The following is a 16068-nucleotide window of genomic DNA, read 5'->3' on the forward strand; positions in this document are numbered from 1 at the left end:
CTGCCGGATTTCCAATTCGGATTCCGGCAGAACCACTTTGCCTCACAACAGATCATGAGAGTGCTTGAAGCAGCCACAGAGGGCTTCAACCATAGAGGCTACTGCGGGATAGTGTTACTAGAATTAGCCAAAGCCTTCGATTCTGTATGGCATAGAGAGCTACTACAAAAGTTATACACGCAAGGGTTCCCCGGGAGCATCGTTAAGCAGATCACAAGCTATCTCACGAATAGGACTTTCTCTGTCAAAGTAGAAACCGCCACCTCCACCAAAAGGTGTATTCGTGCTGGGGTTCCACAGGGATCGGTCCTGGGGCCAGTTTCTACACTGCGGACACACCAACGGCCCCCCTGGTGCGCACAGCGCAGTACGCAGACAACACAGCCTTCTACACACGAAATGCGAACGAGGGCCTGGTCATCCGTAGGCTACAAAGGGTTTTATATGACACAGAAACTTGGGCCCGTCGCTGACGCGTCACCATCAATTCTGAAAAGACGTAGGCTATGCTGATCACCCGAAGGCTCGTCGGATGGCGCGGACCTCCTCAACGCCCCCCCCCCCCCCCCCTCCACCTTCACCTAAAAGGAAACCCAACTCCCCTGGCGCAGAACCGCCAAGTACCTTGGCGTAACCTTGGACTCTCGTCTTACGTGGAAACGTCACATTGACGAGGTCCACAGGAAGGTCTGTGACAGAATGTCCATCCTGTACCCAATGCTCAACCCTTCCCTGCCCTGATACGGCCAGTAATGGAGTATGCATGCCCTGTCTGGGAATACGCGGCGAAGCAGCACCTGGACAAACTCCAGAGGCTGCAGAACCGCGCCCTCAGGAGGTTACTGCACCTACTCCTCATATTCCCTATTGACGATCTGCATGCCACTGCTGAAATCCCACTCCTAAAAGTGCGCTTCCAAGATCTGGCAAGGACCTTCTACGAAAGCTTTTCCAGACCAGGAAACGTCCCCATCCAGTCCCTAGGTCGGTATGACATGTCCCGTGACAAGCACAAACGCCCAATGACGATCTTCGACGACTAAGTCGAAGAGAAAAATCCTTATATCCATTTCCTGATCCCCTTCCCTCCCCCATAATATCAATCATCTCGCCAACCCCAGGCAAGTATCAGACACATGCAGAACACTCATCACATCACACAGACAACCAAAAACCACAGAAATAAACCCACACACACGTACAAAGTGCAGTAAAAGCCGCAAGGCTACAAACTCCCCCAAACACATCCCCAAAGAGGGGAAAGTATCAGATGAGAGTGAGAGTGATATCCCGACAGACCGATGCTGGACTCGCTGCAGTTAACTTCCTCGCTGTCGCTGTTGTACGTCGCAGACATGGCTGGACATGGCAAGGGAGGCGAAGCCAAGGGGAAGTCAAGATCTCGCCTTCTCGCCGTCCTACTGGAGCACCTGGCCGATGAAGTGAGAAGTGGAAAGAAGAGCGAGAAGAAGATGAAGACGCAACAGTGCTACAAATGCCGATAGCTTCGCCATGTGGCAAAGTCCTGCAACAATACGGTCGCATGCATGAAGTGTGCGAAGGCACATGATACACGCGACTGTAATAAGCCGCGAGATGCTGCTTGAAGTGCGTCAAATGCTGCGGCGCACACGGTGCGAACTATCGTCGTTGCAGCTACGTAAAGAATTGGAGCAAGCTGAAACGGAATAAGAAGACTGAGGCCGCTAAACCTGGAGAAGTGGCCCAACAAGACACGGCGGCCGGCCCGCCCCCATATCCAAGAAGGTGAAGCGGGCCGCGCCGCCGCGAAGGAGACGACTACGGTAGTTTCCGCGAATCGCTACAGAAAGCCACGGGCGAAGGCGTTGCCGCCCTAAAGGCGGAATTGGAAGAGGAGCGCCGCCAGGTGCGGCAAGTGACGGAGGCCTTGACCCTTGCTGTTCGCAGAGAAGAGGCGCCGACCACCATTACGAAGGGGGTAGATGCAGAAACTCATACGACCGCCTCCCTGGCCGACGCGGAAACGCAGGTTGCTGCAGGGGTTGTCGAGGAAATGGAGGAAGTGGTACAGCAGCCGGAAGAAGAGGACGACGAAGAGGCAGCACAAGTCGCTACTGTCACTGCTATGGTCCGAGAGGAGGCTGCCAAACATGGCAAACATGACCACCTGCCGCTGCCGGACAACCCTCAAGCGGCTAAGCTGGTGATGGACATTCTAGCGGAGTCGCTGCGAGATGATACATACCCGTACCTCTACCATCCATACCCTTTTAACCCTCCCGATGTTCCCAAACCCCCTCTTCCCCACCAACCACATGACTTTTGTTGGGCAGCTGCAAACCTGCACAACGTCGTATCTAAAAAAGACCTAGCTCTGGGATTGGCAATGCATCAAAGATGCGGTGCCAAGAGTCAGGACCAAGAAGAAACATCGCTAGATCTACTAGCACATACAAGTTATTTTATCCTGCCTTGCTCAGGCAAGTCCAGTTTTTCCTTTGTCCCAGTTATAACTTTCAACCTACTATTTTGGAGTCAATGTCATAGGACAAAGACCCCTATTTTTTAGGCAACCTCTGGGAGGCTGTCATTCATAGTGAGCAAGGAGAGAGTGATATCCCGACACTTCGCCTGAAGCTGATGGAGACGCATTCCATCGAGAAAGTTGCGACGGCGCTACTCGGCTGACAACCCGTGAAGACTTCGTATATAACACTCGAGTAGATGACGTGGAGAGAAATTTTAAGGAAAAGCTAGCAGCCTCAGACACCATAAATATAAGCGGTCTGGAGGAACAGGTAGAGGAGTTGATCGACCGAAAAGTTGCCAAGAGGATAAACCCAGACAACGTTCCGTCACGTTTAGCTGCAATACTTGATGATACTAAGAAAGGCATGGACGATTTGTGGAAAGAGTTTAAACTTATCCACAATAAGGTATAGAAAGAGGTGGCTTCACAAAATGTAGTGTTGACTAGTGAGGTAGTGACATTTACAATGGGGAGCAAATTCTGGACTCTCCAGACAATTTCCCAAATTTAAACCAGATGAAGATGTACACCCAACTCATTTCTTGAAACGATTTAATCAAGCCTTACCGAAAAATAGGGAAGACGCAAAAAAATAGAATTTTCTGTAGGTTACCTTCTAGGAGAGGGTTCAGAATGGGGTACAGTAAATGCAGAGAAGCTTTCGTCTTGGGCATACTTTCAGAAAAAGTTTAAGGAGAAATATTGGTCAACAAGTGCCCAAGAGAAGTTAATATCTGATATATGGGACCCAAAGTATTACAACCATACATGAGGTACGATGAGAAGATATTTTGACCGGCAATTAACAAGAGCAAAATATTTAGATAAACCAATGGAGGAAGAGGTATTGGTAAGGATTTTGATAAGGCGATTACCCACTTCGCTAGGAAAGACATATTATGTAGGGGGTGGAAAACGGTAGAAGAGTTATCTTTTGTAGACGCACTTGATGCAATAAATAAGGACCGAAATGAGAATGTGCATCAAAATAAGAATAAAAACTACAGAAGGAATAATAATAACATTAATAATAGTATATTTCAAAAGACGTGAGACGAATTTGGCTAGAGTACACTGAGGTAATCAGAGTAGGGGTATTGAAAATCATCAAAAAAGACATCCACCTTCGAATATAGGCCCAGTAAATACACAGGAGTTTGTACCTGGTAATAATAGAGTACAAAATAGAAACGTCATACCTGGGTTTGGTAACCAGCCGGTGATTACAAATAATGAGGAAAACGTCGGGCGATCTGGATCCAGAGCCGCGGCCCAGGTCGTGGAAATACATTAGAAGGCCTACCTTATAATAGGTATGCTTGCTTTACACATAAAGTACCAACTAAAGAACGGTTACTAGAAGAACCCGGCGTAGCTACAGCTAATCCACAACCGATTACAGTTGGAAAGATAGAATATTTCGAAGCCGACGTATTTATTGATTCTGGTAGTCAAGCTTTACTTATTTCTAGTAGATTGTTTAATACATTAAGAACTAAACATAACTTACGACTATTACCAGTGACCGGAGTAGATATAACTGGAACTAAAAATAAGGTTGTAAAATACGAAATCCGAGTAAATCGTAACATTGGTTATATTACGTTACAGCAAACACTTCTGGTAGTAGAAAATATTAATAGAGAAGTGTTATTTGGCTTAGATTGGCTGTCAGAGTTTAACGTCATATTGAATTTTGAAGAGAGCTGTCTTTATTTTGGATTCAGTGATGATAAATATTGTGTTAAGTTTCTAGCAGACAGTTATATTGATAAACAAACGACTGAACACCAGAGTTTACGATTAAACGCGACAGCGCGCAATTGTCACCAGAGATGGAAGACGTAAGCCATGCACAAGAATCTAAGACCTAAGACCACCTCTGCAGACAACTTCTCCAAATCTGGAATATATCAGTTAACCTGCAGTTCATGCCAATCGATCTGCATAGGCCAAACATGCAGAAATTTCAAAACGAGGTACGGTACTCCGAACGCCTCAGAGCCCCAAGAAGTGATAGTACACACTCCACTTTGCAGACCATCTAATACAAGAAAACCACCACCCAAAAAACATGGAGACTGATCTGAAGATCCTCAGAGAAAGTAGCTGTCTCTTCCAAAAACTCACAATAGAGTAGAACTACCACATACAAAAAGCAATAATACAGGGAAAGAGAGTCCTGAATGAAAATACAACACTGTGCAACAAAACACTGTTTGGAACACTCAATGAACTATACAAAAATGACTCCCGATAAAAAATACAAAAAAATCTTCTGTTTTCTTGGTTCTCAACCCACCTCTCTCTGTCTCTCTCTCTCTCTCTCTCTCTCTCTATCACACACACACACACACACACACATTCAAATTCAGCGTCATAACGAACACAAGACCAATGATGAACAAGTGAGCAATGACAATAACATGACAGCTCTCAAACAGTGTGTATCAGAAGTGTCTGTGCAGATCACATTTCGCCACATTCTGTGTATGTGCATGTGAGGTGAAGTAGTGAGCGGAAATTTGTGATAAACTGAGTGAAATCAATGCAAAACAGCAACTGATTGAGACACTAACCAGGGACACGAAACAGGACGGAAAATGTAAGTACAGAAACGTACATAACCTCTGCCCTGGAAACAGCTCTACACAAATACGTAATAATTTTCTTCATGGCTAGTTTGCAGATGACATGCTGTCAAAAAATCGACGAAAACGAGCACTTAAATCGATGTATAGTAATATAGTTCAGTCAGCGATGTAATTTCAAGGTGAGTGTCCAAACAAAACTAAGTAAATTGCAAATTTTGTATTTCTTAAGCCTACAGCAGTTAAATTATTACAAATGTAATATTGTAGTTTTCATTAATAAAATTTGGCCCACAAAAGATGACACATTGGTGTCGAAACATGTCTGGTAAAATATAAAAAATAAACTAATTGTGTTTGCATAAGGCTGATTTCCAAAACCACCCAGTTTTTTGGGTCCAAAGAGCTTACAACTTTCATGTTTGGGTCCCAAATACACCGTAATCCGTAAACACTAACAATGGCAATAAATGAACAACGTGTGTTTTTTTATTGTCACAGTAAAAATCTTTACGTATTTTGTTAAATAATTCACATTATTTAGAAGTGGAAATAAAGTCGCGTGGCACTTAATTTGCAAGTCCATTATGGCTTTCACTAAGTGGGTACCAATATCGAAGCACAGTCGTGTTTTCGCGCCCAATTGACTACACAAAACGAATTGTTTGGTTTCTCCTTATGCTGACGAAGCTTTGTAGGTACTTCAGATACTGAACAAGGCATGTAGGGTTCTATGAATATTGAAGAGACATCCTACCTGTATGTATCAACGCAAAGGACAAAGGTCAATTTGCATTCAAATATTACTTTGCTCTCTTAAAGTATTATAGTGGCCAAGAAAGACATCAAAAACAACACCCGCCACAGTAGTACAAGTTCATATGCCTAACAGATTCACACATGATGGAGAGATTGAACGAATGTATGATGAAATTAAATAAATTATTCAGATAGTTGAGGGAGACGAAAATTTATGTGTAGAACGGGACACGAGTTGAATAATAGAAGAAGGATAAGACGGAAAAAGTAGTAGGAGAGCATGGACTGTGGCAAAGGACTTTAAGAGAAAGCTTCCTGGCATAATTATGCGCAGAGCACAATTTCATCAGTACCAATACTTGGTTTAGCAATCATGAAAAATTGTTGTATACGTGGAAGACACATGGAGTCACCGAAAATAGATTACATAATCAAAGGAAGAGATTTTCTAATCAGATTTAAAATTGCAGAACACTTTCAGGGATACATATGGACTCTGGTCATAATTTACTAATTACAAACTGTAGATTTAAGCTGAATAAACTACAGAAATGTAGGAAATTAAGGAAATGTAACCCTGATAAATTGAAAGAGCCAGGGGTTGTGTTGAGGGTTTCAAAGAGAGCATTAGGCAGTGATTTACTGCAACATGGGAAAGGAAGACAGTAGAAGACGAATGGGTGGCTTTGAGACATGAAATGGTGAGGACAGCAAAGTATCATATAGACAAAAAGATGAGGACAGCAGTAGGAATCCTTGGGTAACACACGAGATATTAAATTGAACTGGCAAAAGGAGCAAATGTAAAAACGCAGCAACTTAAGGAAGAAGAAGGGAATACAAACTTGAGATTGATAAAGAAATGACAGAAATGGCTAAATATGAATGGCTAGAGGACAAATGCAAAGCTGTAGAGTCATGTATGAATAGGGGAAAAAACTAATTCCGCCCTTAGGAAAATTAAAGAGACCTTTGAGGGAAAAATACCTGTCTGAACATTAATAAGTGAATTGGTAAGTACTGAGCAAAGTAGGCCAGGCTGGAAGGTGGAAAGAGTATAGAGAAGGGCAATATAAGACAGGCCAAGTTGAAGACGTAAGTATAGAAAGAGAAGAGGTAGAGGATGAAGATGGGATGGCTGAGATTCGTAATGCATTAATAAGAGAATAATTTGACACACTACTAAAAGACATAAGTCCCCATCATTACACCGCATTCGAGCACCATTATTGAGATTCATGGGAGAGCGATATACGAGAAAACTATTCTATCTGGTATGCAAGATATTTGAGATTCCTGAAATATCATCAGACCTGAAGAAGGAAAAAACAGTTATAATTCCAAACAAAGGAGGTGCTCACACGTGTGAATATTATCGAACCATTGTCATGCTGACACGATTTACTTGCAGAAGAATGGGAGGAGGTGCTAGAAGCCCAAACGAAAATTTTGTGTCTCGGGGTAACGTAGGAACACTAGAGGCAATACCGATCCTCTACTTACCTTAGAAGACAGGTCGAAGAAAGGCAAATGCACGAATATGCTATTTGTAGAGTGAGAGAAAGCTTTCTAACATGCCGATTGAAATACAGTATTTGACATTCTTAAGGAAGCGCGGATTAGCTACAGCAAGCGAAAAGTCATGTACAACTTGTATAGAAACCAGACTGCAATTACAGGAGTCGAAGAGCCTCACGGGGAATCAGTAGTTGTAAAGGAGCAAGACAGGTCTTTTAGCCTCTCCAGGGTATTGTTCATTGTAAACTGTATGGGAAAGATGAAGAAACTTGGAATGGAAATTAAAGTTTCGCCTGGTCCCCTGACACAATATGGGTATCGTCTAAACCTGTTGCTGCTGTCAAGATAATTACTTGCGCTCAGCGGTGTACTTACACTGTACCATTCCCATCCCAGGCGTACAAGTCGGTCACTGTCAGTTCTCCAGAAGTGATGGCCTTTATGGAGTTCCCAGTCACTTTGACGACGTGAGGGAAGCTGCCCGCATCTCCCTGCGGCTGCCATGCTACGGTCAGAAAAGACGAAGGGCTTCCGTATCTGAAGAGCACCGTCTGCTGGTCCAACCAACCGCCTTTCTGCTCCAATTTCAGGCCCTGGGACATGACAATACATCATCATAATCATAATATAGAACTAACTAAGACCAGAATCAGTGTCCGCGTGGAGGAGGAGGCTATAGGTGAAAGCTGGGACTGGTTATACACATCTGAGATGGATACATTCCAAGTAACATTACCAAACAGAAACCGATTAAACAAATTCGTTAAACCTGGTCAAAAGCGTCAGTCCCCGTGCTATGTATAGGAATTCACATCGCTTAGTGTCCAAGTAATGATGCCTTAGGGCATAAGGGCATAGGAATAACAGTATATGTCTACTGAAACGGTGATCTTTTTCCCTGACATGTACGCATTGATCTGTACATACAATCATTCGTTCATTTTCCAGACATTTGTCTAGGAATATTTAAGTGATTAACATTGTATATGTGAAATTCTGGTACATTAATAACCTGTATAACCGCGAGAATGCACTGTGTTATACAGGTGGCGGATGTCAGTTTGTGGGATAGAGTTCCATGCCTGTTGCAGTTTGTTGATCAATATAGGAACAGTTAACGCTGCTTGTACAGTACGCTGGAGTTTCCGTCCGATGAAGTCCCATAGCTGTTCGATTGGAGACAGATGTGGTGATCTAACAAGCCAAGGCAACATGTCCACACTCTGTAGAGCATGTTGGGCTACAACAGCGGTATGTGGCCGAGCGTTATCCTGTTGGAAAACATACCCAGAAATACTATTCCTGAATGGCAGCACAACAGGTTGAATCACGAGGCTGACGTACAGATATGCATTCAGGGTGCGTGGAATGACGACGAGAGTGGTCCTGCTGTCATACGAAATCGCACCTGAGACCATAACTCTAACTGTAGGTCCAGTGTGTCTAGCACGCGGACAGGTTGGTTGAAAGCCCTCAACTGGCATTCCTCCACCCAACAAAAGGCCATTACGGACACCGAAGCAGAACCAGCTTTGGTCAGAAAACACAACAGATCTCCACCCTGCCCTCCAATGAGCTCACGGTTGGCACTACCGAAGTAGCAAATGGCGGTGGTTTGCGGTTAGTGGAATGCACGCTACAGGGCGTCTGGCTCGGAGCTCTCCTTCAAGTAACCGATTTGTAACCGTTAGTTGTGTCACCGTGGTGGCAACTGCTGTTCAAATTCTGCTGCAGATGCAGTTCGATGCTCCAGCGCCATACGCCTAAACGAAGGTTTCGCTATTGGTGGTGCCACGTAGTCGTCCGGAGCCTGGTCTCTTTGCGATCGTACACTCTCATGAACAGTGCTGGCAGCATCCATGTTTTAGAACAGGAGTTCCCAACAAAATTTTCTCGAGGACCCCCTCATCGAACATGATTGCTACCTTGTCATATCACAGTACCAAGTACCTAAAAAGCCAAATTAAGAGTCCTTTTATACGCTTTCAATTTTTGGTACTTGGAAAAAACATTGTCATATTCATTATTGAAAAAATATTGAGCTTAAAACTTTTTCAATTTAGCCATCATTGTTATTGTTAAGCAGCCAAAACAAAAAATCGGTTATCATACGAAATATATTTAATATATTTTTTATTCTAATGGCATCTTGCGGACCCCTCTGCCATAGCTCGCGGACCCCTTGGGGGTCCGCGGACCACCTGTTGGGAACCACTGCTCTAGACCATCCAGTTTCTCGTAGCCCTATTATACGACCTCGTTAAAACTCCGTGAGATGTTGATCATGGCGTCTTTGTCGCTTCAAAAGTATTCTTGACTAATATCAACTCATCACACCCAATCTCAAAGGTAACTAATGCTCACGACCTCTACAGCGTGTATTTAAAGCAAACCAGATTTTCATTTTCATAGTGGCGCTATTTGTGCCGCTGTGATGCATCTAGAGCGAAAATTGGATAGACGTCCCATTTCAGATCTTGGGACACGCCTACCAACTGTCGTTTCTGTTCCACAACCCCTCCCTGGTGTTGCGATTTTTTTCCGACAGTGTATGTCCTGTGACATACTGTACAATTTTATACCGATGTTTACAGTTGTAAATAATGTGTAGGTTGTAATTACAACGTTGTGGCTGCCTCTTCCCACTGCCTACCACAGCTACACTACTGGTCATTAAAATTGCTATACCAAGAAGAAATGCAGATGATAAACGGGTATTCATTGAACAAATATATTATACTGGAACTGACATGTGATTACATTTTCATGCAATTTGGGTGCATAGATCCTGAGAAATCAGTACTCAGAATAAACACCTCTGTCCGTAATTACGGCCTTGATACGCCTGGGCATTGAGTCAAACAGAGCTTGGACGACGTGTACAGGTACAGCTACACATGCAGCTTCAACACGATACCACAGTTCGTCAAGAGCAGTGACTGACGTATTGTGACGAGCCAGTTGCTCGGCCACCATTGACCAGACGTTTTCAATTGGTGAGAGATCTGGACAATGTGCTGGCCAGGGCAGCAATCGAACATTTTCTGTATCCAGAAAGGCCCGTACAGGACCTGTAACACGCGGTCGCGCATTACCCTGCTGAAATGTAGGGTTTCGCAGGGATCCAATGAAGGGTAGAGCCACGGGTCGTAACACATCTGAAATGTAACGTCCACTGTTCAAAGTGCCGTCAATGCGAACAAGAGGTGACCGAGACGTGTAACCAATGGCAACCCATACCGTCACGCCGGGTGATACGCCACTATGGCGATGACGAATACACGCTTCCAATGTGCGTTCACCGCGATGTCGCCAAACACGGATGCGACCATCATGATGCTGTAAACAGAACCTGGATTCGTCCGAAAAAAAATGACGTTTTACCATTCGTGCACCCAGGTTCGTCGTTGAGTACACCATTGCAGGCGCTCCTGTCTGTGATGCAGCGTCACGGATAACCTCAGCCATGGTCTCCAAGCTGATAGTCCATGCTGCTGCAAACGTCGTCGATCTGTTCGTACAGATGGTTGTTGTCTTTAAAACGTCCCCATCTGTTGATTCAGGGATCGAGACGTGGCTGCACGATCCGTTACAGCCATACGGATAAGATGCCTGTCATCTCGACTGCTAGTGATACGAGGTCTTTGGGATCCAGCACAGTGTTTCGTATTACCCTCCTGAACCCATCGATTCCATATTCTGCTAACAATCACTGGATCTCGACCAACGCGAGCAGCAATGTCGCGATACAATAAACCGCAGTCGCCATAGGCTACAATCCGACCTTTATCAAAGTCGTAAACGTGATGGTACGCATTTCTCCTCCATACACGAGGCATCACCACAACGTTTCATCACGCAACGCCGGTCAACTGCTGTTTGTGTATGAGAAATCGGTTGAAAACTGTCCTCATGTCAGCACGTTGTAGATGTCGCCACCGGCGCTAACTTTGTGTGAATGCTCTGAAAAGCTAATCATTTGCATATCTCAGCATCTTCTTCCAGTCAGTTAAATTTCGCGTCTGTAGCACGTCATCCTAGTGGTGTAGCAATTTTAATGGCCAGTAGTGTATTACAATCAATTTTAAGGGCGCCGTAATTGTTAACAGGTCCGCCGCTCGTGGGCTCGCGGTAGCGTTCTCGTTTCCCGAGCACGGGGTCTCGGGTTCGATTCCCGGCGGGGTCACGGGATTTTTCCTGCCCCGAGATGACTGGGTGTTGTTGTGTCGTCTTCATCATCATCATTCATCCCCATTACGGTCGGAGGAAGGCAATGGCAAACCACCTCCACTAGGACCTTGCCTAGTAAGGCGGCGCGGGTCTCCCGCGTCGCTCCCCTACGCTCTGTAAAGAAGTATGGGACTCATCATCATCATCATCAATTGTTAACAGGCCACGGGTATTTTAAATTGATTACCCATCCAGTATTCGACCGTGTAAGGCGTTCCTACCTGCAGGTGGACCCGGATTTGTTGGATACTTGTGAAGCTTATTGGGGACATCACTCCTCTAATAAGAATGAACTAAGGAGAAACAAAAATATATGCTAAAATTAGAATTAATCAAAACACAATATTTAGCCCAGGGGCAGACTTCACTGTTGTCGCATAACGATAGATGACAGAGATCACATGTATTGGAATCACAGTGACATTCCTGTGTTTTGTTCGCGGTGGTAAACAGCTGAACAACTACCAACTGCAAGGCGGTAAATGCCTACAGAAAGACGTGTATGCAACGACAGCTGCTGGTCCATATTGAATCTCAAACTGAACGGGAAGGACATGGCGGCGGCCAGTCTGTGGAACAGCTGCCAACCACGTGGTGAGGCAACGGGCAAAGCCTACCTGCTGGGGCATAGGAGATGACCATGTCTTTTTGCCGACAGATGTTTACTACTGTGGATCAGTTCCAACCACCAGAAAGGCAGTTCTCACCGCACGCCTACGCTTCAACGACGGAGAAGAGTGACCATCCTTTTAGGTTTCAACGGCTGCCGTCGTTTAGAGTAAATTACTAACTACTCTCAAAATGATAGCAGTTGAAATATGTTTAGAAATTTTGGTTCCTCTATATGTTAGAAATCATTATCACAAACTCTCATTTCTCTCAGAAATTTTGTTAATGTTTTAAATCGTGACTGAATTTTCAAGGAACTCGAAATAGAATTTGTAGGGAAATCTGGGATCATCGATCAGTTGTTCATTTCGAAAGTGTGGTGAATCTGTCATCCGATTAATTGCTTATTAATTCGTATCTCTCTCGCCACATGGTGGCCGGGACGCTTCGGGTTGTGTTCTACGATATAAAATGTTTAGTATTTTTTCCGATTCATAGATGAGATAACTAGACAAAGTTACGTTATATAATATTTGTTTCTTTTAGGCACTTTTCTTTCATTTGTATGTATCTCTTTATACCAATTCTTATCTGTAACACTGATTTTCATCCATTACAACAACATTTTTGTTCAGTCTCCTTTTCAATTCTATATGTAAGCAACCGATATTATTTCATAATGGCGTAATCTCCTTAGGCCACTACAGCAAAGGAGGTAGAGTTACATTTTGAGCATCTATTAACTTTTAGTTTTGTGTACTACAGTCCTGCTACAGCCTAAACCTCAATTATGATAAGTATATATAATTCAGACACTTCTCTCATTATTGATAATTTCTTAACTCAGTATATTTGACAGACAATTAAAATTCAGGCAAGTTCCTCTAATTCACATCTTACGAGTAAGCCTCTCAATCTTTAGTAACCTATTTTGTACAAAACTATATTTACATTGCACACCTTTCCTCAGAAAGAATTCTCACACATCATATAACATTTATCGCAACAGTGATGTCCCTATATTTGCATTTTTTATTTTCTCTCTAGAGATGTATTTCGTCCTTCATTGTTGTACCTGCCATCTTTATTTCATTCTTCGTATATAAGGGCACAACGGTCTGCTTATCAATCTACACCTCTTTACTCTCCACTCTACTCATTTATTTTGAGAGGAACTAATTCCTACCTTATCGTGAATCCACTGTGTGCTTTTCTTTCTCATTGGTTTCGAAATGCTCCCTCACACTTCATTTTAAATACTGACCAAATTTATGCACATTTCATCTTTGTTAGTGTATTCTGAAATTCAGTCTTTTATTAGAAACTAATGTTAGGTGATTCAAAATTGTTTCAAACTTTTGTTGCTATCAATGTTCATCATACCTCTTGATTTTAACGTAGATTTTAGTACCTCATCAAACATAATCTAAATTAAATACTTTTCACTCTTCCTCTCTGCTGCTCCTCAATGTGACGCTGGTAACATCTCATTATAATTACGGTAAAATTTATGAAACATATGAAGTTATTCTTGTGATATACAACTAATTATTCTCTAAGGATATATGTGTGTTTATTTATCATTGTAATACAACAATTCCATTGCTCTACGTAAACATGAATCTTTATGAAGTTGTAATCCTGGTGAATTTCTCCTAAAGAAAGAAACTCCTCCTGGAAATCAAGCAGACTGAAAAGAGAAAGGTTGCTCGTCATGATTAATATTGAATATGGAGAGAGGGAGGGAAGAGATGGTATCCACTGAGCAAAATAAGAAAGGAACTAAAAGATCGGTAACGTTGAGCCGGAAGAAGGAGGCAAGACGTCAGCCCCGAAGGCAGATGCCTTCTCACACCCCACCCTCGGCCGCTCAGGTGGTGGTCATCAGTCCTACAGAATGGTGACGATCAGCACCACCCTCCCCCCCCCCCCCCCCCCATGCCTGAAAAAGTGGCCTCAGCATCCTGCTGTTTCCGATCGATGACGATTACGTGTTCAACAAAGGGATCTGCCTGTTAAATTAATGGATAGTACTGCACTACCTTTTTACCCTTACGTGAACATCATAACAATGTAACATAAATCTTAAAGAATACATCGTTTATGTAAAGACCATTTTATACGTAGGTACACTTTGCAATTAATACCGAAATTCTTCTTAATATATTTGATGCTTCCAGCTATACACCATATAATTAAACGATCTCCAGAAATTGTCATGAATGAAATATGTGACATTAATTAATGACAGGGATTGTAACGCAAATTATATTTACGAGAAGCCTAAGTGTGATATATGACATAGGTTTATCACCTAATCATAAAGCTATCTCAACTTCTCACTACTAACTTAATGGCGAACGAATTGCATTCAAGATTTTAGTCTGTAAAACAACAAATGAGTTCTTGTGGGTTTTTGGCGTATAATTTGTATTCAAAGTGGCGAGAAAACATGTAAGGAAGACACAATACTTCTATTACATAATTTCAGCACAATATACTGGGATACCAGAATGAAGCATAATTTAAAGCAGACAGAAGAGTGAAAGAGGAAGGATCGTTAAGCAAAAAGCGAACTATGTAGGAATGTGATGATGAACTTGGGTCCTTGTAGATGTCACTCTAAAAAATTCAACAAGAAAATGAATGCTCTGAGGATAATGGCACGTAATTAACAAAGCTCCGTTCTAGTGGTGTCGACCCACGTACCTCGTCTTACTGTAGGAGTCAGGTCACGTACATTTTACATCAAATCTACCCTTACGCTACTTTATTTATTTTACTCAGGCATTTAAACCCGTCATTGTTGGTAAAGTGAAGTTCAGACTTAAAAACTAAACCCAACCTCACTTTCAAATTGGTTCAAATGGCTCTGAGCACTATGGGACTTAACATCGGAGGTCATCAGTCCCCCAGAACTTGGAACTACTTAAACCTAACTAACCTAAGGCCACCACACACACCCATGTCCGAGGCAGGATTCGAACCTGCGACCGCAGCAGCAGCGCGGTTTCAGACTGAAGCGCCTAGAACCGCTCGGCTACAGCGGCCGGCATCATTTCATCCTCATCACCGACCGCAAGACGCCCAATGTGGCGCCGACTGAAATAAGACTTACACTTTGTCGTTCACTCTTGGGGTATTTCCCGACATTTGCGGCCCCATGTCTTATATTAAATTACTTGTCTGTACGTCATCTACGTCGAATCGGGGGTTTTTAAACGTAAATAAGAATCGCGTCGTAGATGTAAAAATAGTGCAGGAGCGAAAAATGTAAACGCACAACCTATAACTGTGTCTGCTAACTCTGCTAACAGGATGTACTGCGAGAGGTGTTGAAGTTATTTTGGATAGGCATGGCAATGATAAGAGCAAATGCCGCTCAGCTGTTACTGATGGTGCGCATCTGCTATCACAGGAGTTTGATCTGGGGTGGCAACTCAAAAAAAAAAAAAAAAAAAAAAAAAAAAAAAGATGTGTGAATTGTGTGGCTCATCTGCTAGCTGTATAGCGTTCGTAGCTTGTACAGTTTCAAGATATTTTAAACAGAATTTATAGCTACTTTGTGTAGTCACCAAAGAATTACAAGCATTAAAAGATAGCCAAGAAATACATAACGAGCCACGGAAAAAATTTGTTACAATATTTGCCAGTCACTGTCTCTCAATGGGAGAGGCAGTGAATTCATAACATGTAACTTAGAATTCTTTGGTGTCTGTGCTGGAAAAAGATAAAATACCAGTACGAAGGGACTTACTAAAAATGTGAAGTGTCTAAAACTTTTGTCAACATTGTATTTTATGACAGACGTCATCTTCCTTGCTAAGAAATTGTGTCTGATTTTTCAAA

At 43.0% G+C, this 16068-nt stretch overlaps 1 protein-coding gene across 1 annotated transcript in view; it reads right to left on the reverse strand.

Annotated features, from left to right (window-relative positions):
• The window catches only part of LOC124798209 (venom dipeptidyl peptidase 4-like), a 301929-nt gene that overhangs the window by 91952 nt on the left and 193909 nt on the right, over window positions 1-16068 (reverse strand). The window contains exon 10 of the mRNA XM_047261512.1: window positions 7756-7973. Within this exon, the coding sequence (XP_047117468.1) occupies window positions 7756-7973 (218 nt within the window). The remainder of the gene's footprint in view (window positions 1-7755; window positions 7974-16068) is intronic.

This window comes from Schistocerca piceifrons, chromosome 5, assembly GCF_021461385.2.
Source record: "Schistocerca piceifrons isolate TAMUIC-IGC-003096 chromosome 5, iqSchPice1.1, whole genome shotgun sequence".
NCBI lineage: Eukaryota > Metazoa > Arthropoda > Insecta > Orthoptera > Acrididae > Schistocerca > Schistocerca piceifrons.